The sequence below is a fragment of the Pundamilia nyererei genome, unplaced genomic scaffold (genome assembly GCF_000239375.1).
Source record: "Pundamilia nyererei isolate P.nyererei 1_Seehausen unplaced genomic scaffold, PunNye1.0 scaffold00077, whole genome shotgun sequence".
Lineage (NCBI taxonomy): Eukaryota > Metazoa > Chordata > Actinopteri > Cichliformes > Cichlidae > Pundamilia > Pundamilia nyererei.
In genome coordinates, this window is record NW_005187478.1 from 1,010,312 (window position 1) to 1,035,590 (window position 25,279).

The 25,279-nt window shown below is 39.4% G+C and overlaps 1 protein-coding gene across 1 annotated transcript in view; it reads right to left on the reverse strand.

The window, feature by feature from the left end:
- astn1 (astrotactin 1) overlaps positions 1–25,279 on the reverse strand; it is a 466,944-nt gene that overhangs the window by 151,593 nt on the left and 290,072 nt on the right. The window contains exons 16-17 of the mRNA XM_013911994.1: positions 23,675–23,779; positions 15,893–16,081 (exon numbers count right to left, since the gene is read on the reverse strand). Of these exons, the coding sequence (XP_013767448.1) occupies positions 15,893–16,081; positions 23,675–23,779 (294 nt within the window). The remainder of the gene's footprint in view (positions 1–15,892; positions 16,082–23,674; positions 23,780–25,279) is intronic.

Below are 25,279 nucleotides of genomic sequence, written 5' to 3' on the forward strand. Positions count from 1 at the left end.
TATAAGTGGAATGTTTTTTGTGAGTTAGGTGAGTTGGTGGATATCAGAACAGAGCTGGAAAGACAATGGCCTTGCTGTAAACACAGCTTCAAAAACTTTCGTTTACACGATGCCGTTATAGAAGTACATCCTGACTCACTTTAATACAGCTGACAGCTGAGTTGAGATTAGTTGATATGTTTGTAGTTTTCCTGCTTTATTAGTTTTTTTCTTGTAACATTTTGTCCTTTAGTTGTGTATTATATGCTTCAGTAGAATAGTGTACCATGACTATGCATGGTTCTTCACTCCTCAGGCAACAACGTCAATCATAAAAACAGTGTGACTGATCACTCACTCAAGCTTCTTCACATAAAAGCAGGCAAGGTCTTCTGCTGAGCAGGGATCCTAAATAAGTACTTACTGCAACATCTCACTAAATCAATATATTATTTACTGCCTTTGTGACTAGATGACTGTATATTCATATAACTGGCAACAAAGTTTCATTTTTTTCTGAGATTCCTGATATCTAAGCATTTGGCCACTTGTTTCATTGTTTATGTTATTTAGAATATTTCTTTAATTAAATGCATCATTAAAACATTAACAGCAGCAAAAGACATATTGGCAGGAAAAGTACAAAAAAAGAATCCCATACCTTCATTCAAACTTCAAGGTTATCCAAATACACTGTTCTATAATCGTCGTTGTGGATCAGCTGCCATTTAGAGTCTAAATTTTGGACCACGTGTAGACATCTGCCCAAGAGGTCCACGTGGACCATTGAGCTTGTGCCAAATGACAAAATCGAGCTCAAACAGGCCCAGGCGGCAACAGAGACGCTTAAACGAAGAACTGGCCTTCACACCTCCTCTGAGCGTTCTGCGGGTGCCAGACGCACAGTGATTGACATCTCTCTCCGTCAGGCTTGTACTTTGAGTTCAGTGGCATCTCACAACTTTCAAAACTTTAACTCCACCCAGGTCTAATGAACCAAAAATAACTGCAGCTATATAACTTTACATAAGATGTTTATTTCCTCTGGTTCTTCATGTGGGTATTGAGGTGTTAATTGTCTGTGTGTATCTTTTAAACCAACTGCTTGTTTGGTTTGTGTGTAATGTGTTAGTGTTTGCTCCCCCCTGTGGGCTTGAGCCAGAGTTTTGGCACAAAACTGGAGTTAATTTCTGTTTATTTCACCTCTTCTAAGTGCCCAGAACTACCATCTCATTTTTTGGTAAAACTGTTTTGGTGATATTTGGATTTTTACAACTTTTTGGGGGATAAAATAAAACTCCTACTGTGACGGTAACTGTGTTCCTCATCTCCACCCAGCTCAGTTCCTCACTTCACACAAACAAATCACTGTAGACCAGCCCTGTATATTCTAATACAGTACAACATATCAAAGGCCCACACAGTATAGGTTATTACAGAATGTACTACACAATTACATCACTGCTAGTCTAGCAATGCTTCAAAGAACAATGACTATATTCTCTAAATAGCTGTGTCATGGGAAGTTCAGTGCTCCACCCTCAAAAATGTACTAAGACTACACTGATCACGACTCATCGGAAAGCAATGGAGAGAAGAGAAAGTAAAGGTGGAAACAGAGCAGTAAACTAGGGCTGGGCGATATATCGAGTTTTTAAAAAATATTGATATATTTTCATACGAGATATAAGATGTGACAATATCCTTTATATCGATATACAGGGGGTGCAGAATTATTAGGCAAATGAGTGTTTTGTCCACATCATCCTCTTCATGCATGTTGTCTTGCTCCAAGCTGTAAAAGCCTACTACCAATTAAGCATATTAGGTGATGTGCATCTCTGTAATGAGAAGGGGTGTGGTCTAATGACATCAACACCCTATATGATCCACAACGACGATTATAGAACAGTGTATTTGGATAACCTTGAAGTTTGAATGAAGGTATGGGATTCTTTTTTTGTACTTTTGTCTCTACGCAACGTTACTTGGCCTCGCCTCTCCTTCACTGTACACAACTCCCCCTCCTCCCCCATAGCTTCACCTGCAGGCAGCGACAAGATGGACACGGCAAATCTCCGTTAGCGAGTTGTGGGGCTGGGCGGCGTCAACGTGTTAGTGAGCTAACCGCGCTAACGAGCTAACCACGCTAATGACATGCAGCCCACAGGGGCTGCACGGCCTAAAATCCTTTCATTTTCTCAAAAGTTGACAGTGCGCCTTATGTATGAATTCTGGTTGTGCTTGATGGCCGCGAACCGATTTTATGTGGAACACAGCACTCAGCAATCTGTCAAAAAATGTTTTAGTACGACTTTGCTAAGCTACGGAGCTGCAGGGCTTGATGGATTGTCGGAGCATTACGGCTACCGTAGTCTGGAGCCTCGCGGAGTGATACGTACTGTGCTTCAACGTAATATTACCGTATTGTTTTTTTGTTGCATTGTGTCCTTGGGCAAGACACTTCACCCGTTGCCTACTGGTGGTGGTCAGAGGGCCCGGTGGCGCCAGTGTCCGGCAGCCTCGCCTCTGTCAGTGTGCCCCAGGGTGGCTGTGGCTACAATGTAGCTGCCATCACCAGTGTGTGAATGTGTGTGTGAATGGGTGGATGACTGGATATGTAAAGCGCTTTGGGGTCCTTAGGGACTAGTAAGGCGCTATATAAATACAGGCCATTTACCATTTACCATATTGTGTGTGTATAAGGACCATAAATGGCACCTGTTAAGAGACATGGTTACGAAGCGGATTTCAAACTCAAGGCTGTCAGTCGCACAGTAGAAGTTGGGAACAGAGCAGCTGTGAAATCTGTCTTTGTCATTATACTCAGCGTCTTTTAGTTTACATTTTGACTGCACAATTATGAGCTTTTTGTTATGCACAAAAACAACATTGTTTTCTTTTATTTATGGAGCATGATTATTTAATAAATGCTCATAATTTATTTTTGAGTAATTTCTGCATGTAAATCTACGCTGTATGTAAATAAAAATGCCCGTGTGACATCTGGGACACAGTGTGACTAAGAACTCTTTTTTTGTTCTTAACTTATGGCTTTAAAAAAAATCTAGATATATATCTTATATCGCCACCCAGCTAAAAAATATCGAGATATGAATTTTGGGTCATATCGCCCAGCCCTACTGTAAACTATACTCTAAAGACGGAGAGAGAGAAAAATAAAACAAGAAATAGCAAAAGGTTGACTCCTTGGAAAAGGAAAACCACGTAGATGGGACCAGCTGTGCTTTGTGTGGTGATAAGAAAAACCAGGAAAAAAGGAGAGAGAGAGTGATGAAAGGAGAACGGTTATGATGCCAGGCTGGCTGCTCCGCCACTCCTCTCGCCTCCTCTGTGCGTTCCCACAAAGGAGAATAAAATGTTTAAATTTCATCTGTGGGACGACCTTGACTAGCTGAGAGCGGAATTAAATTTCTGTGGAGAAGAGTGGATGTTCGAGTGGCTAGACTGAAACAGATCATGTACGACATGATTAGAAAATACTGAATAACACCGGGAGGGCCACGATACATAATGGATCACAAGTTGCTTGCTGCCTGCACTGAGCAGTGCATTTCAGACAGGAGGTGAAGGTGAAGGGACGCGAGGCTTTCAAAGGGTGGTTTGTTTGAGCTGAAGAAAAAGTGCGCGTGCACGGCTCCTTGTATGCTGCTAATACTACAAATATGCTTTTCACTTTTTCTTATTCACTCATTTGAGTTTTTGTGAAATTTAATTCAACAGTGACAATCACAGGGACGAAGATTCAACGCTGCTGGTTTCAGAGAGACTGACGAGCTTTAGCAGTATGAGCCTGGGTCTCATTCCACACTTGAACTGAGGATCTTTTGACTATAAGGTGAACATTTCAAGCGTTCTACCGTGGATTGAACATATTGTAAACTATAGGGTAAAGGTTAATGGATTGCGGACAGTGGAAAGCATTTTAAATATCACTGCTTAGGTACAGCTGCTGGCATTTGTCCTGTGATGCATGTGCCATTGCAATAGTAAGACCCGTCTAAATTGTAAGTCACTGTTATGTAACTTTAACTCCAATCCTCTCCTAAAGCTTTAACCTTAAAATTCAACAAAATTGTAAAAACAAAACTGATTTCATGAGACAAAACTACATTCTTCAGGTTCAAGTCTAAATATTTACATTAATCCACAAGATGTGCTTTAAAAAAGTACCACAAACATCAGTTACAATTAAATTACAGCCAATTAATGTTGAGAGATGCACCACACAGTACACAGCACAACTACAAGCATCACTAACTCATTAGAATTTCATTGTTTCTTTATAGTAAATAAGCTGAACTATCAATATACCAGTTATTAGTGATGGTTACTATAGCTACTGACTTAACTGTCATTGTCCTGGCTGAGTCTGCTAACTCAGTATTTATGTTTTGATTATTAATATCCTTCTTTTTATATTTTCCTGTCCAGCGTCTCCTATGTCTCCCCTATCAGCCGTGCTTCCTGTTTTACTTTGAAAATTTCAGGTTTTTTTTTTTCCAAACCGTGACATTAACTGCTTAGCCTGATTGGGCAGTCGGACACCTACTGCCCATCGCCAATTATGAATGATTTGGAGCTCAAGGCTCATCTGAATTCTTCAGAGTTGTTCGGTTGTGCCCGAACTTTCTTTCTTCGCGTGTTTGATATTTCTGACTTACATCAGTAATCGATGATGTTTCACTAAGGTACACACAGCGGTAAATACAGGATTACCTAACATTGACCCGGTTTTACAAATTTCTTCAATTCCCTTTTCTAACCCTCTCTGTGGAGTATACAGTAGCACGCAGGACCTCACCCAAGCCCTGCACTTTCCCCCTCCTTTTTTGGCCTTTTCAGCACAAATGTCACTGCATTTAAACAGTGCAAACTGATGGCTCCCAACCATATTTGCTCTGCTGCAAGAACAGGCAACTGTTTGCCTTCACACAGGATTTGCTGGCCTTAGCTTTTAGCTAGTCTCCAGGTTTGCCTCAGGCGTAAAAGGCCTGCTGTGTTCACAAAACATTAATGAACACCAATTATCCTACCTACATGATGTTCACAGCTTTATCCTGAACAAAGTGCTATATTTGTACCCTGATTAAGATAATATTAGGCACTGTATGTGGACTAATGTATATGTTAGAGCTGACAGTTTTGCCTCAAGTCTCGAATGTAGAATACATGTAGAAAGAGGTATGAAAACTGCATTTCTGACCCTGTCATAAGCAGTGTTGGTCAAGTTACTTGAAAAAGGTAACTAATTACTGATTACGTCCCCAAAAAGTAATCCCGTTACTTTACTGATTACTTATTTTCAAAAGTAATTAATTACTTAGTTATTTAGTTACTTTTTAAAAACACGATTTACAACCTGAAGAGGTGATAAAGCGATAGATCTTTCAGCCCAATTCTACTTTTCCTACATAATCCACAAAAAAAAAGGAAACAAAAGGAAAAAGCCCCTTTTAAAACTTGTTTTATCAGTTTTAATCTTTTAACTTTATGCATCAAGCAAACATTTAATTATCTGCAACATTCTCTGACTGGAAGAAATTTGTTTAATATTCAAACCTATTTTCTGCACATTCCAGCTCATAAAATAAAATATTTTTTGTGTTTACACTCAGTCTTTCAAATAGTTGCAAGTAAAACACAGCAGAAAATAAATAAAGTCAAAGACTCAGCGGTCCTTTTGCTCTATTTTCACCTGTAAAGCAGGAGTGAGGTAGGCGGAGGTTTACCCTGGTGCAGGTGAAGTTGAAGAAGTTTCTCTGTGAGTTTCTCATTATGTCGTAGCTACTCGGTGCTTGCTTGGAAGTTTAGGGGTTTTTTTCGCTGTAAAAAGAAGTTTTCTTCCCACGCACAGCGGACACTGATGTTTTTGTCACTTTTTATGGAATCAAACTCAAAGTAAGGTCAGTACTTCCACGCTTTAAACGCTGCACGCTCATACTCTCTGCACACAGCTGTTGTCATGACGTCACACTCGCTTACGTCACTGTCATGAGACATTCTTGCAAAAAATCACAGTTGTAGTAACGCAGCGTTCCTACGAGAAAGTAACAGTAATCCAATTACCGTTTTTGCAATAGTAATCCCTTACTTTACTCATTACTTGAAAAAAGTAATCGGATTACAGTAACGCGTTACTGCCCATCTCTGGTCATAAGTAACAACACCCCTATCCACCCAATCCTGTCTTTCAAAGCTGAAAACGCCCAGAGTTATCAAACCCTAAGCTGAGTCAGACAGACTATTCATTCCCTATGATATCCTTTAGGCTTCCACCTTCGATGAAATAAACCTGTCTTAAATGAGCACTTTGCTGAGCAAAGAAAATGTCTCACAGCTGTCTCATAAACAGCAGATTTAAGGCTGCCTACCCTTCTTATTTGAGTGTGTGGCTGTGTATGCATCCGTGTTTCTGTGTGAGCATCTTACTGGAAATCCATGATTGAAAATCTTCACCTGCAGATCTCACAATGTGACTTGGAAAGAAATCCTGCTGCTTGTTCTCCTTCTTAGCAGAGTTCCTTGGATTATTATTCTGAATGCTATCTTCCTGCTATTGATGTATTATCTTGTGGTACGGATAAGTTTTGTATTGTACTGCGACTGCCAGTGACCAATCACAACTGGTCTGGGAACACCAATTTTTCTTTACTCTCACCGTTTTGGGTGCAAAATTCTTTTGAGTGCAGATAAAGAGAGCTTACTTTTACCTCCGTTGCTTTTTAACATTTTCTCGCCCCAGCAGGGTTACTCCTCATCATGTCTGAGACTATCTGCAATTTGATTAGTGACCTCTCTGTGCCAGTAGCATGTTTCTTTGTCTTTATTTTCAGATAATCCTATGGTAATCCTGTTGTACGTAAACTGATATCTGCTGGGCTCTGTGTTTTCTGGTGAGGTGAGTTGTCTGCAATTGTGCTGACAAAGCTCGAAATCAACCAATTTTGTGGCGGAGTAGCCGGACAATCTGTTTCTCATCTTCGACTTCAACTTTAGTTGCAGGAGCAGTTTCACTTCGATAGACTGGACGAGTCGGATGACACTTTTCCTTCTGCTGCTGAATCACACACTCTCTCTAACACGCACACACACTGTGGCTCACATTCGCAGAAACCCACACACGTGCTTTAAGACGTGCGTGCATAAACAAATGTGCACAGGCAGAAAGAAACCCTTTGACACGAGTGAAAACAGCTGCATTGGAAAACACGCACGTGAGCGCACACTCACAGGAAGGAGTTAGCAGACATCTGCTCCACGGCTGTCTGTAATCGCCTGGTGACTGAACAAGCAGGAGACATTTATCACCCCACCCCCTCCTCAGAGAGGCAGGCGACATCTCCTCCAACACCTCCACCCACACCTCCTCCGATCTGCTGCCTCTGTATCACAGCTGCGACAGTGTTCACCTCCTCTCCGCTGCATCTCCTCTGTCAAACCCATTCTTGGCTCTTTATAATCGCCTCCTCTCACCTTCCTCTCCTGTCATCTTTTCTTTACATTTTTAAGACTCTCCAAGCACGTTTATGGGAGCGCTTCATTTCTTCATAAGGCTCGACCGTTTGTCTTTTTCGTCTAATGACTCCGAGTTTCTCCTCACCTCTTTCACCTTCTCCTCTGCCCTTCCCGCTCTTCTTTTTTTATTCCTCTAAAGGCCGGACTGGCATCATGCTTTACTGTCACTCCCTGACCTTACCTGTCTCTCATAACTAGTAGGTTGGCAGGAGAGTAAAAAGAGGTCACACATATATTGAGCTGAGACTAAGAAATGTTTCTGAGCATCCCTGAACAAAACATCCCTACCAGAAAGCTGCACTTTGACAGTATTTTAGACTTATTGCAGTTTCACATCGTAAATCTTTCTATATCTACATGACACAACAAAGCTTTACCGGTATGTATTGCCAACTCTGCATCGGGTGGTATTACATCGATTTGTCACCACTAAATGTTATATTATTTTCACTAGTTTATTTACAGAGAATATCTATTAATAAGTGTCATAAAACATTCAGTGCAGAAAGAACAAGTACACTGCAAACGGCAGATGTAAGATTGCAGCTCATTATTTAAACTGTGCAGCTGAGCACGCTGAATCCAAACGAACACAACAGCATCACAATAAACGATGAGCAGTAAACTGTAATCACAGGTATCTCGTCAGTGTTCGCGCTGCATTGCCTGCTATGAAAAACTACGTATCAGATGATACAAAAATATGAAGCTTAATCTAGCCTGAAGGGTCAGTTACAGACGCTCTACAATTTGCATGCACACTAAAGCAATGTTATAAATGTTGTTTTAGGTCCAACTAAGATATTAATGTTATTATCTACAGAAAATATTGCATTCAGTGAATAATTTTATTTTTAAAGACTTCCTTTGATTTTCAGATGGAGCAAACTGTTTTAAAAGAGGAATGTGAGCAAGGGGTCGACATGTGTGACGGTGCATCAAAGGCAAATGGTTTACTTGGCTCACAAGTCAGGTAGGAGAGCGTCTGAGCAGAATCTTGAACGAGTCCTCAAAGAGGTCAGCACCGACTCCAAGGACAGCAGATCATATATTTGGGTTTTTTTCTCTTGTAGGTGTCCCACTGCCCAGATTCTCTTATTTGTTGTCAGAGGAAAAAAGTCAACGCTTAACGTTAGAGTGTTAAAGTTTAAATGCAAACCCCTTGTTCAGTACAGCTGGCTGTGATGCTTCCATCACCGCTCGTCAGCTTTCTGCTATAAAATGACACATATAGTTCATGTACTTACATCTGACAAAAGTGGTAATTACAGTGATAGCAGAATTACATTTCTCTGCTGAATATTAACGATGGGTTAATGCTTCCATCGTCTTTAAGATCGAGTAAAATAGCAATTTATTGCAGAAAAAAATACATGTTATGTTTTCTCACAAACCTACACAAATGACTCACTGTTCCAGGAGTCATCTGTTCTGAAGATGCATATAGGGAATATTACTGCTGCAAAAAACACTCACACTGGAGGAGCAATGTCAGCTTTTTCAGTGTTGATCTAATAATGCTGTGGAGGGGGAAAAGTGTTTTTTTGGGTTACCAATATCTACAGGCAAACATGTTGAGGAAAGTATCTGCAGAGAACATCCTTTAAAAATCTGTTTATGGCATTTTTTGTGAGTTCACTATAAGATACCAGGACCAAAATATTAGAGCAGCCTTGACAAAAAAGCATGACTCTAACCAACCTTTGGAGACCTAGCCCCAGAGCTGAACATGTAGAATATTTATAGACGTCTGTAAAGCCTTGGGCTGACTCGCTGTGTGACAGTTCTCTGCAACACATTTGCTTTCTGTGTGTGATTTTCATCTTGACATGGGAACAGTATGAGCACTTTAAGACGAGTTGGTAAACAACGTAGCACGCTACACACATGTTGATAAATGTGCTATATCTGCTAATACAGTGCTGCTGTGTGATGCACCTGCCCTAATCGATGTCTTCTTAATATTGATGCTATTCTAGCACTGATAAAATGATCTGCTGTAAAGCAGCTATCAGTAAAAAGCTGAACTGATATGCATTTTCTGTAATTAATGCAATGCCCATGTTACAAACCTCTTAGAAACTGCAGAGATTGCAGATATATGTAAACACTGTATTAACGGATCAGGTTCTAGATCCCTGAATTTTACCCGCCCACTGCAGATGAAACTGAAGGCTGTAATTCTGACTGAAAACACAAACTCAGGCAGTGCAGGAGGGATAATGAAGGGGAACAACAAATTCTGGGATAAAATCAGAAGAAAATTGAGAAATTTAAAAAAGGGACCAAAAGGAATAATTTGCAAATCCAGCTATTTTTGTTGTTGTTCACTTAAAAAATTAGAATTTAAGATGATTGGATTGAGCCTGCTGAATGAATTATTATAAGGCACCTATTTCAATTTCCATTAATGTCCCTCTTTATACATCCGCTACATCGAGCTCATCCTTTCATTTATGTAAGCTGGTCTGTAATTTTGCACTTTTGCAGCATACATTTATGGACAAAAGTCCCATCACGCACCCTGCTATTTGTGCAAGACGGGGTCAATCTGAAGAGCATGCTGAAATCGACTGTAGTGTTGCAACACGAGCAAGTTCATTAAGTTTCCTTCCTCCCATATATTACACAACTGGAAGTAGCATTCCTGCAAAGTGGAAGATTTCAGGGACCACAGCAACTCAGCCATGAAGTGGCAGACTACATAAGGTCACAGAGCGGGTTCACTGAGTGCTGAGGTGCATAGTGCGTAAAAGTCAACAACACACACACACACACACACACACACACAAATCAATCAACACAAACACCGTGTGCTGGGAGCTTCGTGGCAGCGGTTTCAAAGGCAAAGCATCTCCTGTAGGTGTAATGCATAGCACATAGCACAGAAAGACCACACACTTCTTTTTAGTGTTTTTAGAAGGATATGTGTTTAAGCACAGCTTTAATTTGACACGTTTATGCAGTAAAATCAACACTGCTTATATACTGATGCACAAATTCTAAGATCCAGAAGATTAGAAGTATATATAGACAAGGAAAGTGCCAGGAATCAGCGAGGTTTGCATAATTTCTAGGTGGTAACTAAACAGGGCAGGTGGTGCTAATCTAAGGTGTGTGTGCTGTGTGCGGGTGGAGAGGGGGTCACAGAGGTGAGAGCCAGTTCTGAATAATTTCTTCCATGTCTTTTCTACTCTTCCTCACCACTCTCCTCCCCCTCCTCCCTCCTGCCCTGGAGCCAGACTTTCCTGGCTGCTTCTTTGTTAAAATGACAGGTCCTAATAGAATAAATAAGGCACCTATTTTTACCTGGCTCCTGGCAGGGTGATCACACTTACACATACCAGCACACGACACTGCACCGAGGAGGATGGTAAAAACCCAACACCTGATTTGGCGGAGAAGGGGGGCTGCGGTTGAGGTCGTAGTGATTTAGTTGAGAGAGAAAGTGAGGGGAAAGGTGGAGAACACTAGTCGGAGGCAAAGAAGATAGAGAAAAGATTGATGGTGAAAACAATAGCAAAGACATTTAATCTCGTGCAGCACTTCTCACTGTGTGTTTACTGCAGGTACACCTTCACTGGCATCTGAAATTCCTGTCAGTATTCAATATTTTCAATTTGATCTGACATTTAACAATTTAACAAGCTCTATAATGTCACCTTTAGGTGGTTTTGAAGCATATTCCGTTTTTAATTGCTGCTGGAGTGTTTTGACAGAACTCCAAAGCATCTAATTATTTTGAAGCTGTTTTCGAGCAAACTAGTCCCCACATATTTTCCATGTAACAGGTCACTCAGTGAATGAGACACGAGGCAAACTAAATAAGGCTAATCATATTCACATCCACTCTGTGCTTAGACAGCTGCGGTACTGTCCTAATTTCAGGAGTGTTTAAAAGAAGTTCTTGAAATATCTTCTGAGCAAGCCACACAATAGGTAACGATTTTCCTCATTAGTATGGAAGCATATAAGCTTGGGAGACTGGTCAAGAACTTCCTCTATTAGTCATAAAGTTTAAAGTCCGAACCAAATTTTGCAACAAGATAGAAAATATGTGGTTAAGATTTCAAACTTTTTACATCTGCTGCATTTATCCTCAAATTTATAACATAACCTGTGATCAGCCACAACATTTAGGCCCAGATATCTCAAGTGAATGATATTGATCGTCTAGTGACAATTCTATGTCATACTACATGAGATTGTAGGTCACAAGCACCAAAAAGTAACTCTTAAACCTGCACTGGTGGATTTTACAGAAGTAAAACACAGAAATGCTAACATGCTAGAATGTCCAGGGTAGACAGAATAGGACCCAAACGCCAGCCTGACAACAATAAACTGAAAACAAAGCTTTATTTTGTGGGAAACCAAAGTCAAAGTCTTCAAACAGCAACAACAAACTAGAAAGAAAAACAGGGGAGACACACAACGGGTGTTGGTTTCCACCACCTCTTATTTGGTTTCTCAGCTACTAAGCTTTGCTCGCTCACTAGCCGTTAGCTTGGCCTGTGCAAGTGTTAGCGCTGCCTAAAGGACACCAACCTGCCAACTCTGGAGAGGTGGAGAAAACAGAAACTTTAAAGGCTCCTAACTCAACACATGTTGTCACTGAAATAAATGTTTGTAACATGAAGGGAGCACGATGCTGTTCATGTCTGATCTCTCGTGTGGTAATTGAGGTCATGTGTCTGACAATAGGAAACTCCGATCACAACCTAGTGCAGGCAAGAAAGCGCCATTAATCACCCAGACAAGGCATCATGGCCAAACACATGGAGGCGCACACAGCGACTGACCATGGTTAATGAGCTATGGCAGCGTCTTCACAAACATAACAGATACAGCAGTGACAGTATCGCTATGTGTGTGTGTGTGTGTGTGTACATTTCTGTCAATGTGTGTTCTTTTCAGGTTCCTGGGTCATAAGAAACAACTGGTGTAAGTCTTCAATTAATTTTACACACCCTGGTACACTATGCGGTCCTTTAACCCTCTGAGCTCCAGCCTGCTGAGCTATGATTCACAGCTGATGCACTGTCGTCTCCGTACTCATAATCCACACAGAAGGAGAGGCTGTTTTGAGTACAAACTCAAAAGTTTCCCCTTATATTTCAAACAGCAGTATTTCATTAAGTGGGAAAAATGAGATTTTTTATTTTTTTGCATAAAAATGATATTATAATGATGATATTATACAATCAGAGCATAAACTGCATATGCAGTTTATAAAGAAGAAGAGCTCGGAGCTACACCGACGCATAGATGAGAGGACCGCTGCACACTCGGAAAACTGTTTCTACCCTTAGAAGTCCATTATCTGAAGCCGAATTTCATTTCATGTAGTGAGAAAAACACAACAGCAATTTTTTTCTTTAAATTATGTCGTAACTGATTTCATGTTTCACCATCTAAAAAGAACGTAGAAGCAGCTCAAATGCAAGTAGCCAGGATGCAGAAAATGATCCACCAAACTGAATTGGGCACATCTTGTATTTGGAGCAAGGGGTGAGGACATGGATCATCAAACTCTCCTGTGAGCTCATTACTCCCCTCCAAAAGGCCAGGACGTTTCCAAGAAGTCAGGAAGAGATTAAGAAAGATGACTCTGATTTCAAGTTTTTTGCCAATGAAATCAATTTCTTTTCCTGGAAGCAGATGGTCCCGGGCCAGACCGAAACTGTTAGCCCTCTTAGATTGAATCATTTCAGTACTTCACAGCACAGCACAATCATTGTGCTCCCATTTGACAGGAATAATAGATTCTGGGTGGATTTTGCACGAGTTCAGACAATTGGATTTTCATTCCCACATGGACTAAATCAGATGGTTTTATGTTGTTTCAACACGGCAGCTCATGACCACAGATGCAGCGGTAGCACTTTTAAAGAAAAGCAAATCATCATTAGAAATGAAAACTACTGCCTACTTATCAGTGGGGAATGTTGCTATTTAAAATATTTATTGTTACTCTGTTATAAATATCAAGAATTTTAACATTAATTAATACAATATATTATTTAAAGGTTGTCAATATCTGCTATGTATTCACGCGTAAGCATAAATCTGACGATAATCAATCGTCGTGAAAAAATAACACGGACTACACGAGTCATTTAGCAGCGTCGGCAACTGGCCTGTCAGAAACTGTTAGAAAATGAAGAGTAATCCTCTTTTCCTGATGGCAGAAAAACCCAGTTATTTGATGCCATCTATCAGCGCACAGGTAACTGGGAGTGAACGGTGAAGCGCAGCGGGGGCGTCCTTGGACAAAACAAGGGAAAGGAAGAAAAGTGGTTGGATCAAACAGAGGAAATGACTGCAGACAGTTTGAAGCCACTGGGGTGAAATGGTAAGGCGAGACGGACTATCAGTTACGTCTGCAGCGACTTACTGAAAAACAAGCATGTGCAACAAAGAGATGGGTGGCTGACATATGCTAGCATTTTGAGTAATAAAACCAAAAGGAAAGTCATCGATTCGCTGATTGTTAGACCGTAAAGTAGCAGCGCTGTAAGTGCCTCTGGAGAGGGAAGAAATCACATGTGATAGAACAATGCTGCTTATAGTGCAAAGCCACACCTCAGTCTGTATTTCACTCCTTTACAATTGTGGGCAAAAAAGCACAAAGCTCTAATCTGCATGGATGAATCTTCTCCCTCTGCACATAAGACAGAAGACAAAGCCTGGAAACTGGTAATTATACAAGTACTAGAAGCTTTCCCGTGATTTTGTCCCTCCCTGTTCAATTTGGCAGCAAATATTGATTTTTTATTTTTTATTTTTTTTTTTTGGCCTTCCCGTTTGGCTCTTTTGCATCAGAATTGTTGTCTAAAGGCAAAGAAAGATGCCCAACGGATTTACTTTACCAAATTGACCATCCCAGCCTTGCCGTAATGGTCCATTTGATTCACCTTTTATTGTTTCTTTTATTTTCACTTACTGAATACGGGACAGACTTGACTGGGGGAAAGAAGGGGAGAAAGAAAGAGGGAAAGAGAAACAGCTGAGAAGAGGGACGGGGGAGAAGGGCAAAAGACAAAAACCAACAGAACGGGCAGCAAATATTGATTTAGCTTTAGTTATAATTTGCATTTTTTGAGTTTTAGTCTAGTTTCAGTAAACTAAATATCCAAAATATAATAAGATATAGTTAAATAAAAATGTATTTAACTATAAATTTTAGTGTAATATTTGCCATGAGATTTGAATTGAATTCAAAATCCTGCTCCTCACATACAAGGTCTTAAATAATCAGGCCCAATCTTATCTTAATGACCTTGTAGTACCATATCACCCCATTGGAGCACTAGGCAGATGGCCCCGCCCCTCCCTGAGCCTGGTTCTGCCGGAGGTTTCTTCCTGTTAAAAGGGAGTTTTTCCTTCCCACTGTTGCCAAAGTGCTGCTCATAGGGGGTCATGTGATTGTTGGGTTTTTCTCTGCATGTGTTATTGTAGGGTCTACCTTACAATATAAAGCACCTTGAGGCGACTGTTGTTGTGATTTGCCGCTGTATAAATCAAAGTGAATTGATTTGAATAGATGTGCATGTTGTGTGAAGCTACAGTCTATCAGTAGAGTCTAAAACTGGCTGTTGGTTTCTAACAGTTGTTTTGCCCCAGTCGGTAATTCATTCAGCATTCAGTTTCCATGCATTCACTCTGTTTCAGAACTTGTCACGTCCACTTTCCAACACACTTTTTCCCCTTAGTCCTGTCTCCTGAAATGTTCCAACCCTTCCTGATTGTACTCAGCTAATGATCCTGCACTGCCTGCTCCTAACCATGTGCCAGGTTTCTTTGTTTTTATGCCTGTATTTAGCATGTTGCCTCAGCCTGCTCTCAATATGTTTGTTGAACAAAAATATCAAAGATTGTAGCCAAGTCCTAATGCCATGCTCTTATTTCTGTGTTTGCATGGTTTATAGGAAAAAGTGTGGCAATTCAAATCCTGTCAAAGACAAACCTAAACAATACTGAAGGGGCATTTCCATAAAACGGTGTGAGAAGATGAAGAAGGATAAAAAAAGACTGCCTTCCTGGAAGACTTACAGTTCTCTTCAACCAGTTACGACCAACAAAGAAGCTGAGGCTTTGTTAGAAGAGGTCCCATGTGAGGCTCAAGTGTTTCTCCTGGCAAGCATTTAATGTGCAGCTGAAAGAAGATCAAGGGTTCTACACTTCTAAATTTGTAACATAATCATCCTGTCCACCCCCCACAGGCACCCACATATGCACACACACATACACACGTTTCGATGTATTTTGTGAAAGTGACAATTCAGAAATTTACCAGTGTTCCAGCGTTTTTGTCTTTATTTAAAACTATCATTTGATATGACAACAACAGTGTGTGAGTGTGTATCCATACCTTTGCTTATGTCCTGGTACTCCAACCACAGCTGCCTCTGTACCTGTTTGTTGGGGTACCAGATGGTACAGGACTCCTGGAAGCCATACACTGCCTCCTGCACGTAGTGGTTCCCAAACTCCCTGAGGATGGAGACAAAGTCGCTCCGCTGTGTGGCTCCATCCAGAGAATGAATTGCGGAGCTGAAGGCTGGAAAAAATACGTAGATGTTACAAAAGAACAAAGAAACAGGGATGTCATATTTGCTACGCTACAGCACATCTTCTGCTCAATCCTTAATAGTCATCTTGATAAGCTTCCTTAATGAAAATCCTGCATATTCTCAGAGGACATAACATATATACTGGGTAGTTTTTTCAGTTTATTATATTGTAAGTATTTGTATTCGACCTTGAGTTTGTTTTAATTTTGGTCTTTTGCTACTTTCTCAGGCACTGGGATAATCATTAGTTGCTAAACATTAGCATTTTTATACAAAATACTAACATACTTAAAGGTCAGTGTTGGGATGGTGCAGACATTAGCACAGGCAACGTAATGTATCAGCAAGCCAGTCACTAAAACCATTAAAAGTAAGTATAAACAGAGGTGATATAATTTACAATATTGTGCAAAAGTCTTGAGCAATTTATTCTTCTAAAAACATACTTACAGTATAAAAACAGAATATACGGTAAAAATAAAGGATATACAATTCTAGCAAGCTTGGAAGTCAGGACTTGGTGTGACCGCCTTTGTTCTTCAACAGAGCCTGAACTCTCCTAGGCAAACTCAGTGTGGAGCACCAGTGTGTTACGCATAAAGGCAGGCTGCAAGTGGAAAGTTGGAAAGTGGTAACAGGAAAAAGCAAGAATCAGGGAATTTGGAATTCTGACAGTCAATGCGAGTTTAAAAAATGTCCATATACATTGTTACCATGATAACCCTTATTATGTGATAAGTTAAGTTTAAAATATTCAAATTGTGGTTATAACAAGATCATGGCTATGTGATTACTGGCAGCTACAGTTTTTTCTAAGTTTCTATTTTTTGCCCTTTTTAATCCACGTTTTTCTCACTTATTTAACATCACAAACTATTTAAAATTACAGTGGGTGAAGCAGGAGTGTCCGTCAGGTGTCTGGCACCAAATGTCTTAAAAGGGTTTAGTGAACTTCTGAGCCAGCTGCTTACTATTCATGAACCCTTTTAACCAAACAGTGCTGATTATCCACAGTGTCCTCACACGGACATGAGAGCCCTGCCTCACTTCCAACTGGTCACATATGGATGCTCGGTCTGGAGCAACTGACGCACGTTTGAATGCACTAGGTACCCTTCACAGTCATTTATCAACATGCAGAGTGGGCTTATTGGAAACCAAACCATGACATTTCCTAAACCTAACCTAGTGATTTTGGTGCCTGAAACTAACCAAACAGTGTGTAACAACACATCTCCCACACAAAGCCTGCAGTGTCCTGATAACCAGTCAGTATTAACACTGCAGCATGGGAGACAAAACTGTACACTTATTTAAGCTGTGAGCACGAACGCATTCAAACAGAATACAGAATAAATGTTTCAAATTTGTCACTTTGAACTGCAACTTTGTCTTTATTTTTATATTTGCAGTGTTTTCTTGGGTGTGAATCCTTGTATTGGTAACTATGGAAGTAAAGGTAGATGTTAAAACATAAGTACAGAGTCGCTGTACAGAAACAGCAGCTACACACAAATTTGTCTAAGCTTTGGTAATATTGGTAATTATTCAAGCTATTCATAGTATAGATTTGTTATAGCAGCAAAGCGCCTGATTGCATTGACATTTTTTTGACACGTGTTATCCATATTTCAGATTAAATAGTCTGTTTTAACAATAGAAATAATCAAGGCTTAGATATATTCACCATGCAGAATTTTAGAAAGTAGTATGTTTTTGAACAAACTATGTTTTGTCAGTTCCTCTGTGATCCACTGCTCAAAACAACAGTCAAGAATGAATGTGATCAAATTTAAAATTCCTTTTTTATCACAAAGAAACTGGCACATATCACAAGGTCTTTGGACCCTGGAGCAGCTCACAACTTTTACGGGTTAATTCAAAAACTGCTACTAAAAAAAGTGAAAATCAAAAGCTATGACTAACTCAATTCAATTCAGTTTTATTTACACAGCACCAAATCACAACAAAAGTCGCCTCAGGGCGCTTTATATTGTAATACATACAGAGAAAACCCAACAATCATATGACCCCCTATGAACAAGCACTTTGGCGACAGTGGGAAGGAAAAACTCCCTTTTAACAGGAAGAAACCTCCAGCAGATCCAAGCTCAGGGAGGGGCGGGGCCATCTGCTGTGGAAGAGAGCCTCCTACTTCTAATATAGTTTCTGTGTTTTGTGTTTTGACAATAAGTCATTAAGCAACCAACCGGTCTTGTTTTTATTTAAATGCTGGGTAAGACTGATTACTTGTGTTACCTTTAACCTAATTTTAAATAGAAAATGTATCATTCTTTGATGTTCTACAGGAACTTATCACAAATCAGGCTGTGTTTATCTTTTTTAAAAGTGCCATCATCCACAATAAAAAACCCTCTGAGTTAATGGTGCTTTTCTTTTCCCTTAGAGTAACTGAAACTCTCTTGGAGGCTTTTGGTACTCGATCTTAAACTGGAATGACAGGTTCTTACCCAAAGAGTCAAAGAACTACTAAAGAACTGCCGACTATAAATACAATCTAAATTCTAAATGAGCTGTTACAATGACTCTGTAGTTTTTGGTGATGAGTTAAATGCTAATGCTCTTATTTTAGTGATTTCACACTGGGTTAATGGTGACTGGTAAAATGGAAAGCTTGAAATGACCATGTGTTTACTGAAATTCCCACTCATTAAAAACTGGAAAACAAATCTGCAAAAGCAGTTTTATCATTATGATTTCCAGGAGAAGCCGTATCAATATGTCAGCAATCATGCTCACTCACTCTTACTTCTTCTCTAAAATTAAATTAGGAGCCCACTGAAGTGCGAGCCAGAGAACGCAGTGAGGATGAGCGATGAGGGCTTTGCTATCAGATGTAAAACTCAGTACCCTCACCCCTCCGGTGGCTGTTGAAATATGATGAGCTAAAGAGGGAAATGGGAGTAAAAAAAGATGGAGGCTGTTGAGTCGCTTCTGAGTGAAGAGAAAATAGAAAGTGTATCCTCAGCAGAAGTGGCAGCCACTTTCAAACCACAGCAGCACCATTGGAAATGCATTAGAGGTGCCGTGGCTGTATTTACAGTGGGGTGCCTTCACTTATCAGAGGGGAAACTATTTATGATAGATCTATGAATAATGCATGCACTTAAAGCATGACAAAAATCCAAATTATCAAATGATCCTCCTGTTGGCCAGGCAGAAAGATTGAAGTCAATATTTAAATATTTACTTTACCCTTAAACGCACTGCCAACAAAACAACTACAGCGATACAGGGTGGTAAAGATAAAAGAGAGACACCGATTATATGTGTTTATTTTTAGTTATTTTTTTATTTATACAGCTAGTGTTGAAAAACCCATCAGGGTTTCAGTATAATCCCTGATGTGACAGTGAATAGGAGCAGCCTTCAGTGAAAGTATTGCTTGACTAAGTACCTATCCACAGTTATCTTACTCTATGAAGTTTGCATGGCAGGCACTGTCAGGATGACTCGATCTTACTATGGCAGCGAAGCGGTTTGATATATGACAGACTATTAGAGAGACAGAGAAAAAGACAAGCACAATTCTAATTGCATGCATATGTCTGTATACTGACCTCCTTTCTGGGTACCCATCAAATCAGCCAGCTACAGTAGATCTTAATTAGTATTTAATAATAATAACTAATAATAGTCATATTTGAACGTGACATCCAGTTTTTAATTGAAGCTTTAACATCAAACCACAACTGCCTCAAGAAACATCTGAGCTGTAAAATATGATCATGTGAGGAAATGAGTGAGAAACAAATGCAGCGTTGGGTGTAATTTATTAAAAAGTAACACATTTCTGAGGTTGTAGCCATTACTGTTACAAAATAAGTTATGACAACACAGTATTCTTTTTCAAAACTACACTAATTTGTATAAGCTACAATTAAGTTAAGTGCTTGCTGAAGCTATATCGGTTATATAAGCTACATTAATTGAAACTTTTTCCTTTGTTACAAACTTGTATGTATTTATACCTCAAACTACAGCTGGGCAATAAAACGATACAAATAATTATTATGCATTTCCTGATAGCAATATGAAACATGGCTAATATAAGGCTGACAGAGCTGATGCTATCCATGTTTGGATCAAGACCGTGAAACCCCGACGAGTGCCACACCGAACCAGGCATGTGGTTGGAACAGAGTTAGAGCCAAATCAGTTTCAATCTGTTTTTTGTCCCTACAATTAAAAAAAGTATGTTTCTATCGAAAAACTAGACTTTTCATTTTTTATATTAGGAGCTCGTGTTTTTTCTTTGAAACTGTAGATTTCCAGTGCACACTTGAGGCTTTTGCCTGTTGTGAATTAAGATTTTGGCGTATGACACATTACCATGTTGTTTATTATTATTGTTGTTATTATTATTATTATATTTTAATATTCTTTATTTAAAACACAGCCGCACACTGTTAAAGTACATGTACAACTTGACAAACAATTTTGGTTTAAGCAATATTTGGACCAAAATTAACCTGACATGTTCACATTTAGGAGTGAAAAAACCTTTAAGCTTGACAGAAAAAGTCTTTTGATTTCTATCGTGACATATATCATTCTCGACTGATATGACAATAACGTTATCGTGATAAGAATTGTTTCTATATCGCCCTCAATGTGACGCCAGGTGCAAACTTTATTTATACAGCTAGATTTTGTGGGAAGTAGCTTTAATGTCACAGATGACAACAGACCTTAAAAGCTATTGTCAATGAGCTTGGGTTTGCTTTTGCACAGCTGACGGTGTGTCTCATCAGACTTTAATCTTCACTTATCACACTGTGACATTCCAACCTCTCTCCTCCTACAATGAATAAAACTGTTTAACGTGTCTATTCCTTCGGGCTCTGCCGGTTATGTGATTTCATTTTCTCGGGCTATGAGGCATTAACCTCACCTTAAACTTTAGCACCCCATTATCAGGCCTGACTCTGCGTGCTCGTACAAAGGCCACCGTTTTATGTGAACTGTCACCAACCTTTGCTGTTACTGCTAGAAAAACATGTTTACGCCGTTTTATTCGGATTTAGTTTGGACCGGTGCATTCGGCCTCTAGATATTACTCGATATTCAATTAGCTGCAACTTTTTTCAGCTGATCAAGAACTTGAGGTTGTAATTACATTTATATTTTCTGGTTGTGCTTTCTGAGTCGCTTGTTAGTTTGCACCCTTTTAAAATTAACACTTTGTATCTAATTAGGTACTTAATTAAAAGGAACTCGCCCCTCATTCATTTATTTTCTTCAAGCAGTGCGGCGGAACAGCTCCGCCACGATCAGCCAATAACTGACTGTTTTTAACTTTGCAACATGGGTTTCATGTTATATAAAGGACGCAACTGAAACCATATGATGCTACTTTGGTCTAAAAAATTCAACAATGACATGAGATATTTAGACCTCATTGTGCTCAGTGTGCTTTTCTTGATGGATACTGGGACTGGGATGTTGTGTTGAACTTTTTGTGTTTGTTACAGGAGATACACATATATAAAAATTAGGGGTGCAACGATACTCGTATCGATATTGAACCGTTCGATACAGTGCTTTCGGTTCGGTACACATATGTATCGAACAATACAAAATTTTTATTTATTTTATCAACTTTTCTTCTGACGATGCTGTCTGTGTTGAGCGCTCAGTGGATCTGCGCTCGACTACTCCGCCTAGGCTGCACTGTCGAGTACAAATCCACTGAGCGCAGCGCAAGCTAGCAAGACAGAAGCTAAGCTCCTTGCAACATGGCAAGCTGAACCTCTCCCACCCTCATTCAGATCTGGCGTTTGGAACTATCTTGGTGCTCATGTGACGTATGACCCTGAAGGTAAGCGCGTCATGGACAAAAGTAAAACAGTATGTAGGATTTGCCACGCAATGCTCAATTTGTGGGAGCTAGTGTGTTAGCGCAGTTAGCTTGTTAACGTGTTGACGCCGTCCAGCCCAACGCACGGGGCGATCCGCAGTAACTCGTTAACGGAGATTTGCCTTGTTGTGGCGTTAACGTCATTTCAGATTAACGCTGACAGCACTAGTGGGAACACAACGAATATGACTGCACGGTTACGCCGACATCATCCTCGTGCAAAGACAAGTGGAAGCAGACAAAAACAACAAGCACGCATGCTACAAACTTTACCCGAGTCATTTAGACAGCCGTTAGCACAGGATTCTCCTTATGGGGACCTGATATGTTTAATATGCTGCTGAGAATATAGCCCAGAAGAAGCGTATAGTATAGCTTTTATTTTGGAAAGAGACATTTCTCTGTAATAAACTCTCTTTTCCAAAGATGAGTGATTTCTCGATCTGATACTGTTAGGATGCCTGGGTCGTTGACCTAGGGTTTTGAGTTTATTGCATTATTTATCATTTCTATTCTTTGGTTTCTTCGTTAGAGTTATGTCTTATGGTTTGTCTCTGTGTAATCCTTAATTGCTGCCTCCTCTGTCTGCTATATGGTAAATGGTAAATGGCCTGCATTTGTATAGCGCTTTTCTAGTCCATAGGACCCCAAAGCGCTTTACACTACATTCAGTCATTCACACACACATTCACACACTGGCTACATTGACACTGACTGGACATATCCCCGTGTCCAGTCAGTGTCTGTGTCTGCCCTGGTCCCACGTCCCTGTTCCCTCTGTTGCAGTGCCTGCGTGTGAGTCTGTGTCTTTAGTTCAGTCTGTGTCATGTTTCCTGTTTTATTTTGAAGGTCCATGTCTGATGTTAATGTATCTGGTTTCGCTTCCCCTTGTCTCATTAGGCCTGATTTGCCCCAGCTGTGTTTCCCTCCTGTTACCCATTCCCTGATTGCTCCCTCTGTGTATTTAAGCCCTGTGTTTCTTTGTGTCTGTGTTGTGATCTACCCTCGTTTATGCTGTGTGTTCTGCCTGCTCGCTCATGTAAGTTTATTTGGATTTTTGTTACGTTTTGCCATCTAGCAATAAAAGCTGAGTTTTGAAATACACTTTTGCGTGCCGTGAGTCTGCACTTTGGGTCCTATTCCTGCCTGCACACAGCGACACGTGACAGATTTTTTATTATTATTATTATTTTGTTGTGTCAGCAACATTAAATTTAAAAACTGTACTTTTGAGTAAAAATATATATTCATAATTTTAATAAATGACAAATTAAAAAGGCATGAACTTTTTTTTTTTTTATCGAAAAAATATCAAACCGTGACACCAAAGTATCGAACCGAGCCGTGAATTTTGTGTATCGTTGCACCCCTAGTAAAAATATATAAAAGTAAAAAAAAATGTTAAACTAAAAAGTGTATTTTTAATATTGTTAATGATTGCTTTAAAGCACAAAAGCAGTGTTTACATAAATGGCTTAATTTGCATTTGGAATTCAAGACCCAGATGGTGCAACATGAAGTTCAGCTTTAAATGCATCTAAAAATGACAGTAAAAAAGATGGCAGTCTGCCAGCTAATCACATTTCTGGTTAAAAATTAAGTAACTGATAGATTACGATCCTGCTCCTCTCAGTGGAGACCGAAGCAAGGTTACTAACAATATAAATAAAGAATCAGTAATAGAAGCTCTGTGATTTACCTTGAGAGAGGACCCATTGATTGAGTTTGACGTGATAGAGCACAGAGCGAAGATTCCAGTGCTGAACGAGCGGATAACCAGACACCTCGCTGTAGTTCACCATACCTGCAATTATACACACATAAAAAAACACTTCCTGTAAAACAAAATAAATAAAGCAAAGAAAACTATAATATTTTTGTGTTATTTACTCCCACAAAGCAGAGGAGATTGCCGTCTTCAGTGCAACATCAAAGGGTGGCCCTATATTTCATTCTTGTTTACTTTACCTGAAAAATCAGGAAGGAAATGCAATAAATATGAATAATATCTTAGATGACGGGAGAACAGGCTCCAGTTTAAGATCAAGAGAAACAACCTGCATCTGCAGCTACCTGCTACTTAGAAAAAAAAAAGGAAATGGCAACATTAGCATTTATTCAGAAATATGGTAATATACTGAACTCCTTTAAGTATAAAACGCATTAATTCTAAAGTAAGACTATGTTAGTATCAGTCACACAGCAAACTTTTACATCTTGGGGCCAAATATCAAACAAATATTGTGAGTTTCTGAAGCTCTTTATAATGTAAGTTCATGCAGAGTCAAACAGTGTTCACATTATATGAGAATTTTTATTTCTTGAAACCTGCCTGCTGTTTATCATAAAACAATCATAGCAGATTGACTATTTACTCATAAGACTAAATAGCTTCATCACAAATTCCTTTTTTATCTCAACTGTTGATTCACTTTGAATTTGCACTAAACACTAAAAGTCTGTAATAACTCCTAATTAGCCTCGTACAAAAAGGGCAATTACCCATAATTCAGTGTATTCTCTTTTATGACCCGTGTCCTCTGTATGACAATGATAGGCTGTGGTTTATGCATAACTAGAAGTGATTCAAATAACTTCTCTTATACTCAGACACAACAATAATTTCTGTTCAAGTCAACCCCCCGAAAATTAATGAGATTACAACTTTATTTTAGTTGATTTATTAATAAAATCTATTAAGACAAAAGAATTACTATTTGAAAAAGAGATAAGGTCTCATGGCATAACAGAGAAAATAGTATACTCAGTGTGATTTTTTTTTTATTTTTATTTTTTTTTTTTAGGGTGGATGAAAGTTTCCTAATTAGTTAACTATTTATGTTGCTACATGTTTTTCACTAACCATACAAGTTTCCAGTGATTATTTCAACTTTAAGGCTTATTAGTTTATTTGCAAATCAAATCAACTTGTCCTTCGCATTAAAATCATGTAAAAAAAACCAAAAAAAAAAACCAAAAGAAAACCTAAACAAAAGGTAAAAAAAACCTGAAGTGTCGTGTTATTTCTGGTCATCCACTTTAGTCTGCAGAGTTTTTAAAGTCATTTTGTACAGCAACAGAATATTGCTTCTAAGAATTAAGATGCCAGACATTCAAAGTTTTCTTCTGTGCTAACAAATAAACACAGGATTGATTAAGTTTGGTAATGTGCTAATTTCTTTATACAGTGGGGCAAAAAAGTATTTAGTCAGCCACCAATTGTGCAAGTTCCCCCACCTAAAATGATGACAGAGGTCAGTAATTTGCACCAGAGGTACACTTCAACTGTGAGAGACAGAATGTG